This window comes from Ambystoma mexicanum, chromosome 13 (assembly GCF_040938575.1).
Source record: "Ambystoma mexicanum isolate Mex_15411 chromosome 13, UKY_AmexF1_1, whole genome shotgun sequence".
Classification (NCBI taxonomy): Eukaryota; Metazoa; Chordata; class Amphibia; order Caudata; family Ambystomatidae; genus Ambystoma; species Ambystoma mexicanum.
Window position 1 is genome coordinate 84,778,592 of NC_090938.1, and position 15,860 is coordinate 84,794,451.

At 48.3% G+C, this 15,860-nt stretch overlaps 1 protein-coding gene across 2 annotated transcripts in view; it reads left to right on the top strand.

The window, feature by feature from the left end:
• The window catches only part of MOV10 (Mov10 RNA helicase), a 196,037-nt gene that overhangs the window by 70,694 nt on the left and 109,483 nt on the right, over positions 1-15,860 (top strand). For both annotated transcript variants that reach the window (XM_069633328.1, XM_069633329.1), the window contains exons 2-4: positions 9,045-9,141; positions 9,893-10,056; positions 12,413-12,651. In XM_069633328.1, the coding sequence (XP_069489429.1) occupies positions 9,045-9,141; positions 9,893-10,056; positions 12,413-12,651 (500 nt within the window). The remainder of the gene's footprint in view (positions 1-9,044; positions 9,142-9,892; positions 10,057-12,412; positions 12,652-15,860) is intronic.

The following is a 15,860-nucleotide window of genomic DNA, read 5'->3' on the forward strand; positions in this document are numbered from 1 at the left end:
GTTCATTATTTCTTCTCTCCAGGTGGAATACCTCCCTTCTCCTAGATCACTGGTTTGATCCTCCTTGTAAACTGAGTTACCAGGAGAATGACTCCTTCTCCTGCTATCGGACTCTGTGTTTTCCTCCCACACAAAGCGAGTGGAGATGACTCCCTTCCCATAGACTCTCTTCATTTGGCTTTACGACTTCAGGGTGCCATGGGAATGACTCCCTTGCTCATATATAAACCTGTTGGTGTGGGTCCCAGACCTGGATTCACGGGAGCATATCTTGCCTTGGAAGCAAGACTACACACGCTTAGAAACCTCTGGGTATGAAGCGTGTTATAAATAACTTATCATATCAAATGTATGTCTTTGTCTGGGCAGACCTGGTTCACTCGCCTGCCAGGTACTGCCACAAGGAAGATGACTGGTGAGAATCTCCTCCTCGATGCAGGCCCCCCACCCTGTTTTCTCCTTTGTATTTTGTTCCTGATATAGCTGATGACTCTCCTGGTTGGTACTGTTAAATGGCCAATTGCTTAAAATATTCTCTTTGGGTATATCTGGGTCCCAGACCCTGGGTTTGAAGTTGCTCTTGCACCTTTTCTCGATCCCAAGAGACCATGTATCTTCCGGGACTCTACCAGTTCTCGGTCGGTTGTGTGCTTCCCCGATGTCTTGTTCAGCTTCTCGCGTTCTTGTGGTTTTTCTGTGGTGCCTGCTGCGGCTTATTATGCTTTTCTGGTTCGTGTGGTTTGATTACTGCTTCCACCCAGACTTCCACTCTTCCATTTCCTTGGTCTGCTCAGGCACGGTGGACCAGATGGAGACGCCTCGGCTCCTTCGCATGCGTCCCACAGCAGCCTCTATTCTACGCTGGATGTCCTCCAGACTCGCTGATCCTCCTGGGAGGGTCTGATAAAGTCCTAACTTTTTGTTGAATGAGCGAACTAGACTGCTCCTTCGGGTTCTTACGAGGACTCCTGTACCGCTCCTCCTCTTCTCAGTACCTGTCGAGATGATCTTCACTACTCTTCCTCGTCTCATTAACTGAAGGGAGTTCAGTCTCGCATGTATACGTGGAAGTGCATGGTTTGGAAGTGAGGGAAGATATGGTGGGCCTCATGGACTGAGGGGAGGTAAAGGAAGTGACTGGAGGGTGAAGGGTGTTGTTCAGCGTTCTCCCGAGATGTCCACCCTGATCCTAGAGGGACTCTACCCCTCACCCCCACTCCCACGAGATCCTCCCGCTGACTACCATTCCCATGGGCGGGGACTATCTGGTAGCGGTCTCACTTACCTGGCCCCCATGGGAGGGAGAAGTGACAACATCTTGGGATTCGTCCGTCAAAAAGCAAATGCCTTTTGAGCACTTTCATGGCAGTCCCTGTTTTTAGAAAGGGCGATGGGCTGCAAGGTTTCCTTATGTAAAGGTTTGGAGTGCGAGTGTCCTCTGCTACTCCTACTTCAACGCAATCACTGCTCTGCTCCAGGCCTCACGTGTCTGCCTGACTCTGGAAGCAAATTTCTGGGGACTGCCATGTTGGTGATTATGTCGAGGGAAGGGAAAACGGCAAGTGTTCATTCCACAATTCCCACACTACCCTATTATGTTCGGTTCCCCCTGCCTTTCAGCCAAAACTAAAAAGTAATCAGTCCGGGTTCCTCGGCCTATGGAGTATGGTATCACCCCTCCTGGGAGCCTGGTATCTTCCATCGCTCGTGCAGCCCATGTCAGTGACCATGTGACGAATATAATAAAAGGGACGAGCCAGTTTGAACTGTCAACCAGTGCTCTAAAACCCTTCGTTTACAGCCTCGGCTAACCACAGTGATGCTGTTGCATTGGTCTCTTGATTCAATCTCATGCCAGAGACCTTTGAACTTCCTCCTGCCAGTTTGTATACGTTTATGTTGCACAAGGCGTGCTCAGTAGATTAACATGTGTGTGATGAGAAATTCATTGACGCACTCTGCAGGTGGTTAATAAAAGATTATTTTTTTCGCAGCTACTGTGCAATGTTTGTCTTCAGTGCTGCGTTGGAGTAATAATTGGGACACAAGTCGCACCTTTAAAAGATGGCCTTGGGGGGGTGGAGGGGGAGGCGGGGGACCTCCTCCTGCTTCTTGCTCTATGGTCACTTGCTGTCCTAGAACGACCAACCGATTCTGCATTTGAATGCAGGCGCGCGCCCTTCCGTTGCCACCGGTGACGTCACGCACCGTTAAGTACGGATACTGGTTTATATGGGTGAACACTCATTAATGCCCTCCTACCCTTTCTATTGGTCAAACAGTCCCTACGAACGTTGATCAGGTGAAAGCTAAGCTGTCGACATATGATCCAAAGGAACCATTTTTCGGTATTTTTACAGTATTTTGAAAAGGTTAGTGTGACGTGTGAGTCAAGTTGCGCGCATGTGCGAGCCTCGTTCGGGCTACGCGCATGCGCTGTTGAATAAAGTGCGCCCGTGCCGGCAGTTGCGGCCGGGACGCGAAACGGCTAACACCGTGTCCCGCGTGTTCCTGCATGATTGAGGCACGGGCGGCCACATATCGTGGCGACGAGGCGGGACACGAGCGGGGCGTAGAGTGAATGCTCTCATCTTCACAAGGCCGCACCGCGGTATGTTACGAACCCGGCGCGAACACAACGGAGGTGTTTTCACGCTTCGTAGACAGCAGTAGCGGCCTGAAAAGGTGCTCGTGCGCTGCTTTTACCTGAAAAGCCTCTCGGAACCTAATTTTTGGAAACTCTGCAGTCTTCACCAAACAGGAGGACTGCACCTGAACTAGCCGCCGCCACCACCCAAGGGGCAGCTGGTGCAACGTACAGGCAACTTGGAGGTTCAAGGACCGCGCAATGTTCCAAGGTACGTCCACTAGTCATCCAAGGCAGGTTTGCGGCCTCGAACCCACCACAAGGTTCCTGTGCGACCTGTGAATATGGCAGAGAGCGATGGCGAACAAGAGGCAGCGAGAGTGGTGGTAAGGAGGCAACAAGTGGCGTTACTACCTATGCAAGAATTCAACACGACGGGCCCCCCTTCCAAACTAGGCCCGAGGTGGCTGCTGTGGATCAAGAAATTAGACATGTACTTTACTGCGACGGGGGAAACCGATGACGACGCAAAGAGAGCCACCCTGTTGTACTCGGCGGGCATGGACGTATTACGCATCTGAGTCCCTGAATCTACAGGTAACAACCTATGACGCCGTCAAAGCTGCTCTTGAGAACTACTTCATCCCATTGTCCAATGTGGACTACGAGAGGTTCCTGTTCTGCGGCGAAAAGCAGCGGGAAGAGGAGTCACTCGACCAGTTTTGCGCTCGCCTGCGTCAAATGGCTACAACTTGTCGGTGGGACAATGAGGAATCCATGGTTCGAAATCAGGTCCTCCAAGGCTGTGGCTCAGGCAAGTTACGCAGGCAAGTTTTGAGGGAGCCGGGTTGGACTCTACAACAAATTTTGGACAGCAGCAGGACTCATGAGCTGGCAGTCAAGGGCTGCCAAAATGGATGCCGTAGTGCGCCCGGGAAAAGTGGAGAAGGCATTTACCATTAGCGTCGAAGGCTAAGTGGATCCAAAGGCGCCAGGGCACGGGGTCGGTGCAAGGGGCGTCTTCTGTGTGCCAATACTGTGGATATGACCTACCACACTCCGAAGAGTGTCCGGCCAAGTCGAGAACATGCGGCAGATGCAACAATCCTGGTCATTATGCACGGATGTGTCGTGTTCCTGCCCCGGTGGCCGTACAGAGGGGCCCCGCCAGGGCGTTCGGCGGAAGTTCAAGGAGACAAAGGAGCGTTGCTGTACTAGAGCAGGAAATGCAGAGGCTCAACATGGCAGAGGAAGATGAGGAGGAGGTGTTCTTCGTTTCAAGTTTGGCTACGGGGGCGAGGAAGAAGAGGCAACCGAAGTGTGTTGTGGACATTCAAGGGGTGCCGACACAAGTACTGGTAGACACGGGAGCCTCGGTGTGTGTACTGGCGTCCGACCACTACCAGTCCATACCGGGCCCACCGGCGCTGGACATTTCAACGGCGAAAATATTCACGTTCGGAGGAGATGCACCGCTCCCTATCAAGGGCGTTTTCGTGGCACCGATGTCCAGAGGAGGCAAGACCATCAAAGCTTGTTTCTTTGTCACAGATGTGAGCCCTCACTCTCTACTCAGTTGTGCAGCTTCTGAGGCCCTCGACCTGGTGCATTTCGCATGGGAAGTTTACCAAGTCGACATCGAGCAGTTACTGGGCAAGTTCCCAGGCATTTTCGAAGGCGTGGGGAAATTGAAGGCTCCTCTGGTACGTCTGCACATAGATGACACCGTCAGGCCTACGGCGCTCAAGCATCGTAGAATCCTGTTTCACCTTCGGGAAAAGGTTGAAGAGGAGCTTTGTTCGCTTGTGCAGATGGACATCATCGAGAGGGTGGAAGGCCCGGGTCTCGCCCATTGTAGTAGCCCCAAGCCGAAGCAGCCTGGTGCGGTGCGCATATGCGTAGATATGGGTCTCCCCAACGCTGCTATCAAGAGGGAGAGACACTTCACACCCACTCTGGACGACATTATAGGCGAACTGCAAGGTGCAAGAGTGTTCTCGAAGTTAAATTTGCGAGCAGGCTACCATCAGCTTGAACTCCACCCAGACTCTAGATTTATTACGACGTTCACGACGCATGAAGGCCTGTACCAGTTTAAGCGCCTGAGCTTTGGCATTTCATCAGCCGCCGAAGTCTTCCAGAACATCATCGGGGGGGGGCGCTGGCGGGCCTAAAAGGTGTTTTGAACATGAGTGATGACATTCTAGTGTTCGCAGAATCTGAGTCTGAGCACATGAAGAGGTTGGAGTGCACACTAAAGAGGTTGGATGATTTGGGACTCACCTTACATCGCGAAAAATGCGAATTTTTCAAGGACAGGATAGGGTTCTTCGGATTCATTTTCCATGCGAGCGGTGTGTCTCCGGATCCGGCAAAGATTAAAGAAATTCGTGAGTCCGACGCTCCCCAATCCCCTACCGAGGTGAGGAGTTTCTTGGGGATGGTAAATTACTGCGGGCGCTTTATCAGAGGGTTGGCCTCCCTGTCGGAACCCCTCAGGGCATTGGCCAGGAACGATGCCATGTGGACATGGGAGAGGGAGGAGCAAGAGGCCTTTCAGCGCCTCAAGAATGCCCTGTCGGATGACACCATGGTGTATTTCAACCCATCAGTTGAATCAGAAATTGTTGTAGATGCAAGTCCCGTGGGTGTTGGAGCAGTGCTACTACAGCCAGACAAAAGAGGGGACATGAGACCCATCGCTTATGCGAGCAAAGCACTCTGACACTGAAAGGCGCTACTCGCAAATTGAAAGAGAGGCTCTAGCTATCCTGTGGGGCTGTCGCCACTTTCGGCTGTACATTCTGGGCAAGCCCGTGGTGGTCGTGACTGACCATAAGCCGTTATTGCCCATCCTGGCGGGAGTGTCGTCCAAGCCGCCTCTCAGAATCGAGCGGTGGATGCTGGCCCTGATGGAGTATGGGGTGAGGCTCGTGTACAGGCCAGGCACCAACAACCCGGCGGACTATCTGTCGCGCCACCCCAACAAGGGGAGTGGAGACCTGAACGAGGAAGTGTCGGAATGCCAAGGACTACTCTGCCATGTCGTGGAAGGGGCATTGCCAGTGGCACTATCGGGACTCACCATCGCAACTGAGTCATCCAAGAATGAGGTGTTCCACATCATCAAGGCGGCAGTGAGGAGTGGTGACTGGAAAGCTGTGCTAAGGGACAACTCCAGGCGGCAGCTAGAAGCACAAAAGGACCTTCAGGCGCTCTGGAAGGTTAGGGATGAGTTGTCCATTTCGGATGATGGGCTGCTACTGAGAGGGAGACAAATTGTGATTCCACAAGCCTTGAGGAATCGCGTCCTGGAGTTAGCACACATCGGGCACCAAGGGGTCGTCAAGACCAAGGCGAGGCTCCGTCCGAAGGTGTGGTTCCCTGACCTTGCAGGGATGGTAGAGCGCTTTGTGGGAAGGTGTCTGCCGTGTCAAGCAGCGGCTCCCGGGGACAAGGCCCCACCGATTAGGTCGATGGAATGGAGCGAGAAGGCCTGGGGAACTGTCCACGTGGATTTTGGATCGACTGGTCGGGGCCTGTACTTTTTAGTGGCCGTGGACCAATGGTCGCGATACCCGGAGGTGGAGGTGTTGGAACACACAGCGACTGAATACACCACTAGGGCCCTGGACAAAATGTTCGCGACACATGGGTTCCCAGAAATATTCTGCTCGGACAATGGCCCCCCGTTCACAGGCAGTATTTTCGCCCAGTACCTCAAAGACAGAGGCATTCACCACCGGAGAGTATCACCTCTGTGGCCTCGCGCCAATGGGGAGGCCGAAATGTTAATGCGCACTTTGAACAAAGTGCTAAGAACTTCCGCTCACGGAGGGGAGGACCTTCCCAAGAAGCTAGTGGAATTCTTAAGAGAGTACAGAACCACCCCGCACCAGTCCACAGGGGTAGCCCCCGCTGAAGCACTGTTCGGACGCTGCCCCAGAGGCATGATACCGGAGATGGATGGCCGCGGGCCAGGCGTCATTGACAATGAGAAGGTCAGAGAGGATCGCATTGCACGAAACCAGCGAGAAAGTGAAAGGAGGGGTCTACAAGACAGAGGTACGTGTAGGGGACGCGGTGCTAGTCCGTAAACGCCACCCGAGGGCAAGTTGTCATTGCCCTACGAACCCCACCCGTGGAGAGTCACACATGTAAAAGGGACCATGGTGACGGCAGCCTGTGCCCGCGGCACAGTCACTCGCAACAGGTCCTTCTTTAAGAGAGTCGATACTTCAGCGGAGACGAGTGAGCCGAGCGAGAGCAGGGCTTCCGAGGAAACCCCGGAGGGTCGAGTGGAAGACATCCAGAGGGATACTGGCCCAGCTGAGGATGGCCTCCGTGGAGCTGCGCCAGAGATGTCCAGGTACCTGATGAGGAGGGGTTGCCGACCGCCCTACTACCTCAAGGACTATGTCCTGGACTCGGGAGACTGAGCCGGGGTGTGGGAAGGCATTTCTCTGAGAGCAAGAAAATGTTGGGGGATGTTATAAGTTTGAACTGTTATTTCCATATATGTTGGGTTTGTGTTTTTCGTTGAAGAAAAAAAGGTATGTGACGTGCGAGTCACGTTGCGCGCATGCGCGAGCCTCGTTTGGGCTACGCGCATGCGCTGTTGAATAAAGTGCGCCCGTGCCGGCAGTTGCGGCCGGGACGCAAAACGGCTAACACTGTGTCCCGCGTGTTCCTGCATGAATGAGCGCATGAGTGCATGCAGGCAGGCCCGAGGCACGGGCGGCCACACAACAGTTAGTCCTACAAATCCAACCTTGACTCCCACCTACTCACTACACGACGTGCGTTAAATATTTGCTAAGTGAGTTCAGGTTGAATTTGCAGTGGGACCATGTTGCTCACATCCGGGAAATGGTTCTGGAAGATTTCACTAGAATGCTGATCTTTCTACCGTTTGTGGACTTGCATGCAGGGTCGGACTGGGACAAGAAATGGGCCTGGTCATCCAAAAAAAAGTGGCCCAACGCTCGCCTCAAGACCCTTGACCTCTGACATCACCGGAAGTGATGTCATTTGACCCCACCCCAAAATGACATCCCGGAAGCGATGAAACACGACCGTTCACTTGTTGATAAAACAGGAAGTAGCATCAAATAGCATTGTTCCTAAGTACACTAGATTACTGTGAATCCAAGCAGGCGTCCAAGGCCAAATGTTATTGTATAGCACTTACGCTTAAGCTCTCCCAACCTGTGTTGGTAGTCATTTATTGACCTAAGAAGGATGAAAAGCTTTTTGGAGAAAAACATTTCTTTTTTCAAATATTTTTTTTTTTCCAGACCGTCCCCCGCTCGCCAGGGACGATTTCTGCCCAGCTACGGGCCGAAGGCCGAGGGGCCAATTCGACTCTGCTTGCATGAACTGGTCACAGTTCCCAAAATTAAGAGTGCGCAGGAGGCGCCAGCTTCCCTTACCTAGCAGCCCTCCAATGGAATGCCCTACCACCTCCCCTACGAGCTGAAGGCATTTTCCATGGCATTTTCCAAAGGCTGCTCTTCACACAATTGCCTCACTCACCATATCCCTCCAATTCTGACCTCTGCTGGGAAGTTACTCTCCCTACCTATACAGACTGTAGGAATGTATAATGTTTAAATGTATGTATCCGTGTAACTATGTTCCTCACAAGTAACAGGGCCCCTTCTGCGCTCTACAAATGTGAAAATAAATATATAATAGTCACGTATAATGCATGGCATCTGCAATATCCATATCGGAGCCTTTTATGTTGGCTGTGACATCACAACTAACCTGCAATTAGAAAATTACATCACAACTGTTGTGATCAGTTATTACGGTTCAGTTGTGACCTCACAATGCGGGCTACTTGAAGCAGAGAGCAGAATTCCAGCTGCCACTTGAGCTTTCTTGTGAAATGTTGTTCTGTGATGCTTAACGGCCATTTATGGACCAGGGCCTGTTCATGGTGAAATGTTTAATATGTGCACTGTCAAAGCGGCTCCCGAGCGGGCTGGGCCTAGAGACCGAAGCTACTTGTCACTGATGACGCCCAATGAGGCTGATGTCTGGGGATGCTTGTGGTCTCGTGCAGAAGGGATGTGACCGAGCAGTTCGGGCTGACCTGCCCCTTTTGGGGTGGGACCAAGCCTGCTTTGCATATGGCCTTTCCCCTTCTGTTATGGCTTGGCAGCCGAAGAATGATTGTCTGCACGGTTGCCCAGAGCAGTGCCAGCGGTTATGATTTATTCAAAACCTTTTTGGTTGAGTTTAACACTTGAGCAAGAATCTGAATATTATTACTTATTTTCAATCACAAAATAAAACATTTTGCAGAATCCTTCCTATGCATGGTGTAGGGTTCTTTGTCATGTAGAATTCCAGAGCACTGATTTGTGGACCTTCTATATACTGTTTGGATGGGACTGGGACTGCGTCTAGTTGACTTAACATTTGTTTTTTTTTCTTTTCCTCTTTTTAGGGATGCGCAGAGAAGACCTTCCTTTTCGTCTATGCTCTTTACACTGGTTCACGCCGCCAAAGCGGAAGTGAGATCAGAGAACGTTTTCTTTGGAAAGGTATTGCCATTGCTCTTTTGGGATTTTCTCGACTTGTGTAACATCTTCCTGTGGCTGCACGGTTTCTTCCGCTTGGTCTCCCTCCCAACCACGTGTACAGTCCATTTTCAGTTAAAGCGCCACCTATAAGCGGAAACTATTGCATTAGAGTGCAGCTAGGAAGAAATGGCATACAAGGGTGACACAGCTTGTAGTTTGGTTAGTTACCCACCCATTGACTGCCCATGGTCATGCTATTCCCATTGCTTTCTGCCCCTCTTAAAACACATCCTCTCTGATCCCTTTGAGCTTGCTTTATCAAGCCTTACCATATGCCTGCCAGTGTTCTCAAAGCAGTCTTCTGAGAACTAATGGTTTATTGGAGCCGTAAATGAGTTACTGGTATCATAAAAATGCCTCAACCAGGCTGGGCTTCAGCCGCTCAAATTTAGAAGCGTAATGCATGTCCTTCATTGAAGTCCTGTTAAGCCAAAACTTTAAGTATTCAGCATTTATTAGATGCCCAGGTACTCGCACCACTTTACACCTGCTAGCATCAATGTCCAGTTAATAAAACTGCGGTACGGCCTGGCAAGTGCCTTTCCCATGCAGCCTCAACTGTTGGCATTGCCAATGCTTGTTGTAGTTTTTCGATCTTTAGTTGCTGGTGTTGGTCTTTCAGAATAAGATGTGCCATTGTACACCATAGATATTAACTTTCTAATTTATGTTTCTGCACTCAAATTCCCCGTCTTCAAATTTTTCTTCCTAGGTTATCAGGAAAAATCGGCAGGATCTTGCAGATCAGTACCGAAGACCGCGGACATCCCAAGAGGAGGAGGGAGAAGAGCCAGTCCAAAACGCACCATGCGACGGTGGCCAAACCTATTCAAAACGCCAGGCCAAGAAGCTTATCCAGTGGTTCAGGAACAATCGGTACATGAATTGCACACTTTAAATGGAGCCAAGGCTTTAGGCCGGTTCTGATCATCCAAATGCTTTCAGAAAAGGACAATCACTTTGGCACCAAAATAGCACTTTTTCTCCAGATGTTTGCACTGCAACTCCCATCTGCCCTAGCCAACATAGTCCACAATGAGATCATTGGAGTCCTAGTCCAAAACATCTGGTGAGCCGCTGTTTGCAGACCCCTAAGATGGAGCAAATGCCACCTGACTGTGTAAATGTCGAGTTTGAGCCCCACCCACCACTAGAGTGGTTACTTCTGGTGCCCTTTCTATACATATCCAATATCAACATTTATGAAATGGCTGACCACTCTGGAGAAACTTTCGTCTTCAGAGGCACCGCACTACGAGAGGGTAGAGCATGCGCTGCTGGTGCCCATTGAGGAGGTGGTAGATTGTGGGTGGACTTGCTCGTCCATGCAGCGGGGCGTGCTGCATTTCACATGCGCCCAAGTGGTTCCCTGATGGATGCCCATGCTAGGCAGACTTTTCACTAACCGGGAGGGAGTTGTGAAAGAAATGCAGCTACTGGTCTGATGTTGGACCAGTGCTGTCCACGGTCATGGGTATGTCGCATTCCATGCACCACTGAACATTTTTCTTTGTGCTAAACTAGATTCTGCCGTAGATCAAATTATTTATTTTTTCTTGAGGGAACAACTTTTCCACTCACATCGGCAGTTCGGACATTAGTGACTCGTGTGGAAAGTCGTAGAATTAGACGCCCTTTACTTTAGTGCTCACCAGTGTATACACTTGATTAAACATTAGAATATCCTCTGAGGCCATCTTGGAGTACTCTAACAATGCATACGTGTGCCCACAAAGAACCGAGGACGGCTCACTAACGCTTCACGGGCTAGTAATGGGCAATTCAAATCCATATTTTGGCTTTGATTTTTGGCCAACTCCAGGGACAGATCCATGTCGGATATTCAGGGTACCCCTCATTAATATCCATGAGCTACATTTGCATACTATGATTCTAAATTTATGCAAATGTATTCATGAATATTAATGAGGGATATCCTGAAAACCCATCAGTTTTCCGGCCCGCGAGGCCTGGAGTTGGACCAGCCTGGAGACGGTTCTCCCTTGCGTTTCCTCCTGCCTTTGCTGTTACAGTAAGATTTGGTGAAATGTAGAGTCCTCCGTGGTACACACTCTAAGCCTGACGTAGAAGCCAGTGAACAGACCACCTTATGCCATAAATGTAAAAGGAAAGGGCCCTAAATAGAAAATGATTAGAATGTTGGTTAAGGGATGGGGGTCGGTGGTGGTAGTGATTGGGGGAGTGGTTCTCCCACTCTGATTTGCAAAGAAGTAACAACTTTGGAGCAAGAATAAAACTTCAAAGTCCAGTTTGGATTCCATCGTGGCCCGTAGTTCCGACTACATTGTCCTTAAATGTTTTTGAACGAAAAATGTGATTTAGGGCAGAAGTTGTATTGCGCAAGTCTAGACTAAAATAATCCAGGTGCTGTTCCAATGGAACATTGTTACTTTAATTATTTTTTTGGTCTTGTGCATTGCTATAACACTTTTACATATTGATTCTTTAAAGAAAATATTGTATTCTTTATATTGTAGCCCCAAATATTTAAGTTGGAGTCGGGGCATCGAAACAGAATTAATCAGGATTTCAAAAGTAAGAGTGTAAATTAGTGCAAGAGATGGAATGTAAAATGCAATCTCGCATGTATTAGCAGAAGTAGTAGCATTAGATAAGCCCGTTGTGGTCTCCTGTGTCCACCGCAAGAACTTTCGCTCTCTAATAGGTTGGCATCAAAGGGTTACTAGATTGATGTGCCCTATAAGATTGCCCACCAACTGGGGGAATTTACTGCTTTTTTGAAAATAGTATTTGTGAAATCTTTGCTCTTACTCCAGGTTTGAACTCGTGTGGACTAGCACCTTAGTGCTGTCTTCTCACTTGAGCTTTGTTGATTTAGGTCTGCTATTACCAAATGTCTTCTCTGTAGGTCTTGCATTCAGATCCGGAATCCAGCTATTTAATGCACCCAAGTTCTTTAGATGGGTGGTGGCCGCCAAGAGGCCACAAAACTTCTGTTTCGGCTCTAATGGGCCCTTGCAGTTTTGCTAACTGCACTTTGGTTGGTGAGGCATTTGGGACCATACATGGATCTGGAACACGAGCCCCACTCTTTAAAGTTTCCTTGATTATTAATGTGGACCTGGAAGAAAGTGATTCTCTTGACAAGGGACCAGAGGAGTGACTTGAGATTGTACATCAACATATAATACTCCTTCTTCTGTACAAGTAACCTTTTGGTTTTTGTTTGTCCTTGGGTCATCTCAACCAGATCGGAGTTCATTGGTGGCAAAAATGGGATTCTCATCCACTCGGAATACGACCTTCCAAATGGGCGGATCCGGTTTCCCCTTACCCAAGAAGAGACCAAAACCGTCCCCATCTATATTGAAAATAAGGGCAGCGAGGATGTGACTTTGAAACAATATAAAGTTCTGCGCAGACTGCAAGTCTTTTCCTTTGAAGATGAAATGGCAGTGTCTGCAAGCAACCCACTCACACTGGCGCCCGGTAAGTTTTTAAAAAAATGTGTACCCGCTTAGCATGCTTTTTTTAAAAAAAAAAAAGTTTAATATATCTGGCTGATGGCAAGTGATCTATAATTTTGTTTTTTCCTCCAATTCTGTACAGCAGGTGTCTTTGCTTCGGCCCTGAGTTGTTTGGGTGGTGGGTACCCACAGATTTACTTGCAAGTGACCGGGAAGATAGCTCAGGGGCAACATGCTTGTTTTGGAAGAAAGATCACCCTGAGCAGCTCAGGTTCGAAACCCAATACTGGCTCCAGCATGAAGCACGATCTGAGAACCCAATTGAATTTGTTTTGCACCATTTCCTTAGCTTGATGCCCATTCTTCAGGGAAGAGGGCGAGAGACCTGGATACCAGCAGTGAAGCCATGTCTTGCCACTAAGGTAATGATCCAGTGCTAAAGCTGGACATGAAAGGAAAACCCCAACAGATCTGCATTAGTAATATTTCATACAACTTTCATTGCCGACTTCCAAATAATTTTTGCAATATTAAGTTGTTAAACTAATAATGTAAGCCACACCCCTCTCCAACATTATCCAGTCCTATCTTGGACCTTAAAAACCTGAAATGGATGGTTCCACGTGTTAATATCCCCGCAAAAATATCACGATACAAAAATATTGCCACGTTTTTGCGGCGATATGGACCCTGCAGGGGACACCCCTGCATTATTTTAAAATGTGCGTGGGACACACCCGCAATCCCTGCACCCACAAAATATCCTCCCCAAAAATCTTTTAGTAAGACAAATGACCATATGTATGGTGATTTTTTGTTTTTTTGGTGGGGATATTTTGTAGTGATACCGAATGGATAAAGAGGAATGTTTGTTTTTTCTTTATTGCAGAAAATGTGGATTTGTATGAACTATATAGTAGAGGGGTTTGGCGTAGTAAGGAGGGCTCGCGGCTGTCTTTCCCCCCCACCCCAGAATTATTGGAAGAACATTACATGTAAATAATTAATTTTAACTGCAAATGTACGAGATGTATATTAACTGAAAAATCTTAGTTAAGATGTAGTCAAGTTGCGCAGATTTAATGCAACAATCCTTGAAATTCAGTGCATTTGGGAAGTTATGACTGCTTAACTCGGTACGCTCCCATGGATGTTATGTCCCCCATAAGGCCATTTAGTAGGTCATTGTGAATGCCTTCTCTTGTAATATGCACGTTATTTATATTTATTTGTAATGAGTTATTAAACTTTTACAAAATCTCAAATACAATTTATGTTAAGCACATAATTTTAACACATGGGTAATTCCGTCAATACCATTAAAACAGTTACACAGTACACTCCAAATAGATCACGTCAGTTGGTGAGATCCAAATCAGTATGAAAAAGTGGGTATTAAGATGCTAATCGGATTCCCCTACAATCTAAATCCAACTACTAAGCAGAGATCTAAAGACATGTCTAGTTCATATCAACGTCACAAATCAGAAAACCATAAGTTATTCGAACTCCTCCAGCATGAGTTACGATTGCAACATGATTCAATATGCATGTGCTAATTGGCTTTCCAACAGGAACACGCGGAGTTCAGGGGATGTGGCAAGTTCAAGGGTTTTGCGTTAAATCTGCGCCACTTAACTGCTTTTTTTTTAACTAGGGGTTTTTCAGTGATTTTTGTTACACCATTTTATTTTCTGGCCACTAGCCATGGGATTTGGCTGTGCCCACTGTAGTTTTTAACACTACCTGGCCACTGGCATTTCCACAGTCCGTGTCCCTGCACCTCACCAATATGCTTCTTTTGGACCCACTGGCCACTATACATGTCTTTCAGGTCCACTAGCCAGGGCCCTCATCTGTGGTCACTGTTAATTTTAAAACTCTACCCAACCACTAGACATTGCTTTTGCCCGGGTCCAATGTACATGCATCCCCAATATGCTCCTTTTGGAGCCACTAGGTGGCCACTGCCTTCAGTCGTGGCAGGGCCTTCGGGGCTCCCCAGACTGGACATTCTGGGAGAGATTTGTTAAATTAAAGTTACTAAAGCAAAAATAAATGCGGTTTTTGTGCCTACTCTCATCCATTAATTTCCCCCATAGAGAAAAGTCAAAAATTCTGTGCAGCAAAAACTGCTGGACTGAAATGCACCACGCAGGAAACCACTTGGGTGCGAAGCTTTTGATTTTCAGGCGGTGTCTGGGATTACTCTGTCTAGTTAAAATATTTGACAGAGAAGGGGGTGCCTCCTCTTTCCAAAATTATAGATATATCTCCCATAGTGCTTTGCAGCACAGAGGATGATTTTCTGAAAGGTGAAAAACAAGCCATATTGCCCCACAATTCTATTGCTAATAACTTTTGGATGAAATTCAGTTTGTCAAGGGCCCCGCCATCATTTGGGGACAATTTGTTAAAAAATGTAAAACACAAAAACTTAGTTTTCCAACAAGCTGTAGTGCGAAAACCACTGGGCAGAATTGGGCCAAACTTTGGAATGAACTCTCCCACGACCTTGTCTAATCACGTTCTTGACATCCGCAAGACACTCCACTCTTCTGTTATGTAGTTTCTCCAAGGGGAACACTGATGGTTTTGAATGGCAGCGGTTGGATGGCCTGGCCGTAGGTGCTGTTAACCATACCACTCACAATCGAGGTCGGGAGTGGGAAAGAAGATGCCATGTGAACTTCGGGGGTGGATTGAGGAGCTAGTTATGGGTAGAAAATGTATATCTGGGGAAGATGGCGTGAATCTCCCGAGATTACAGCGGCAATGCCGCAAGACTCACTCAGAAAAATTGGGCATCGCATGAAGCAATGAGTGATGGGAGAGGGTTAGGGAGGGGAAAAAGCAACTGAGTGGAGTGAGGGGACCTGGAAAAAAGGAGGGAGACCTATTGAGTGCCTGTGAGAATTTGGAAGACTTTCAATGCTGAGCAATTTTACCACTGCTCTACCATAGGAATTTGTTATTCGAAAGTTCTATTGGTAAGGATTACTGTCTAATTCTCACGGGAATAAGAGAACAAAAAAAGTTTGCATCTACTGGGTAGGGGCAATTGGTATTTGGTAATTAATGGTGTGACGTGGCCATGGCTAGTGGGCCCAAAAGAAAAAAAATTTGTTCAACACGTACCGAGGCCACAGCCGAAGGCCATAGCTAGTGAGACCTCAAGCCACCATGCAACATGTTGGGGCAAGGGCCATGTGGGCCCAAAAGAAAAACATT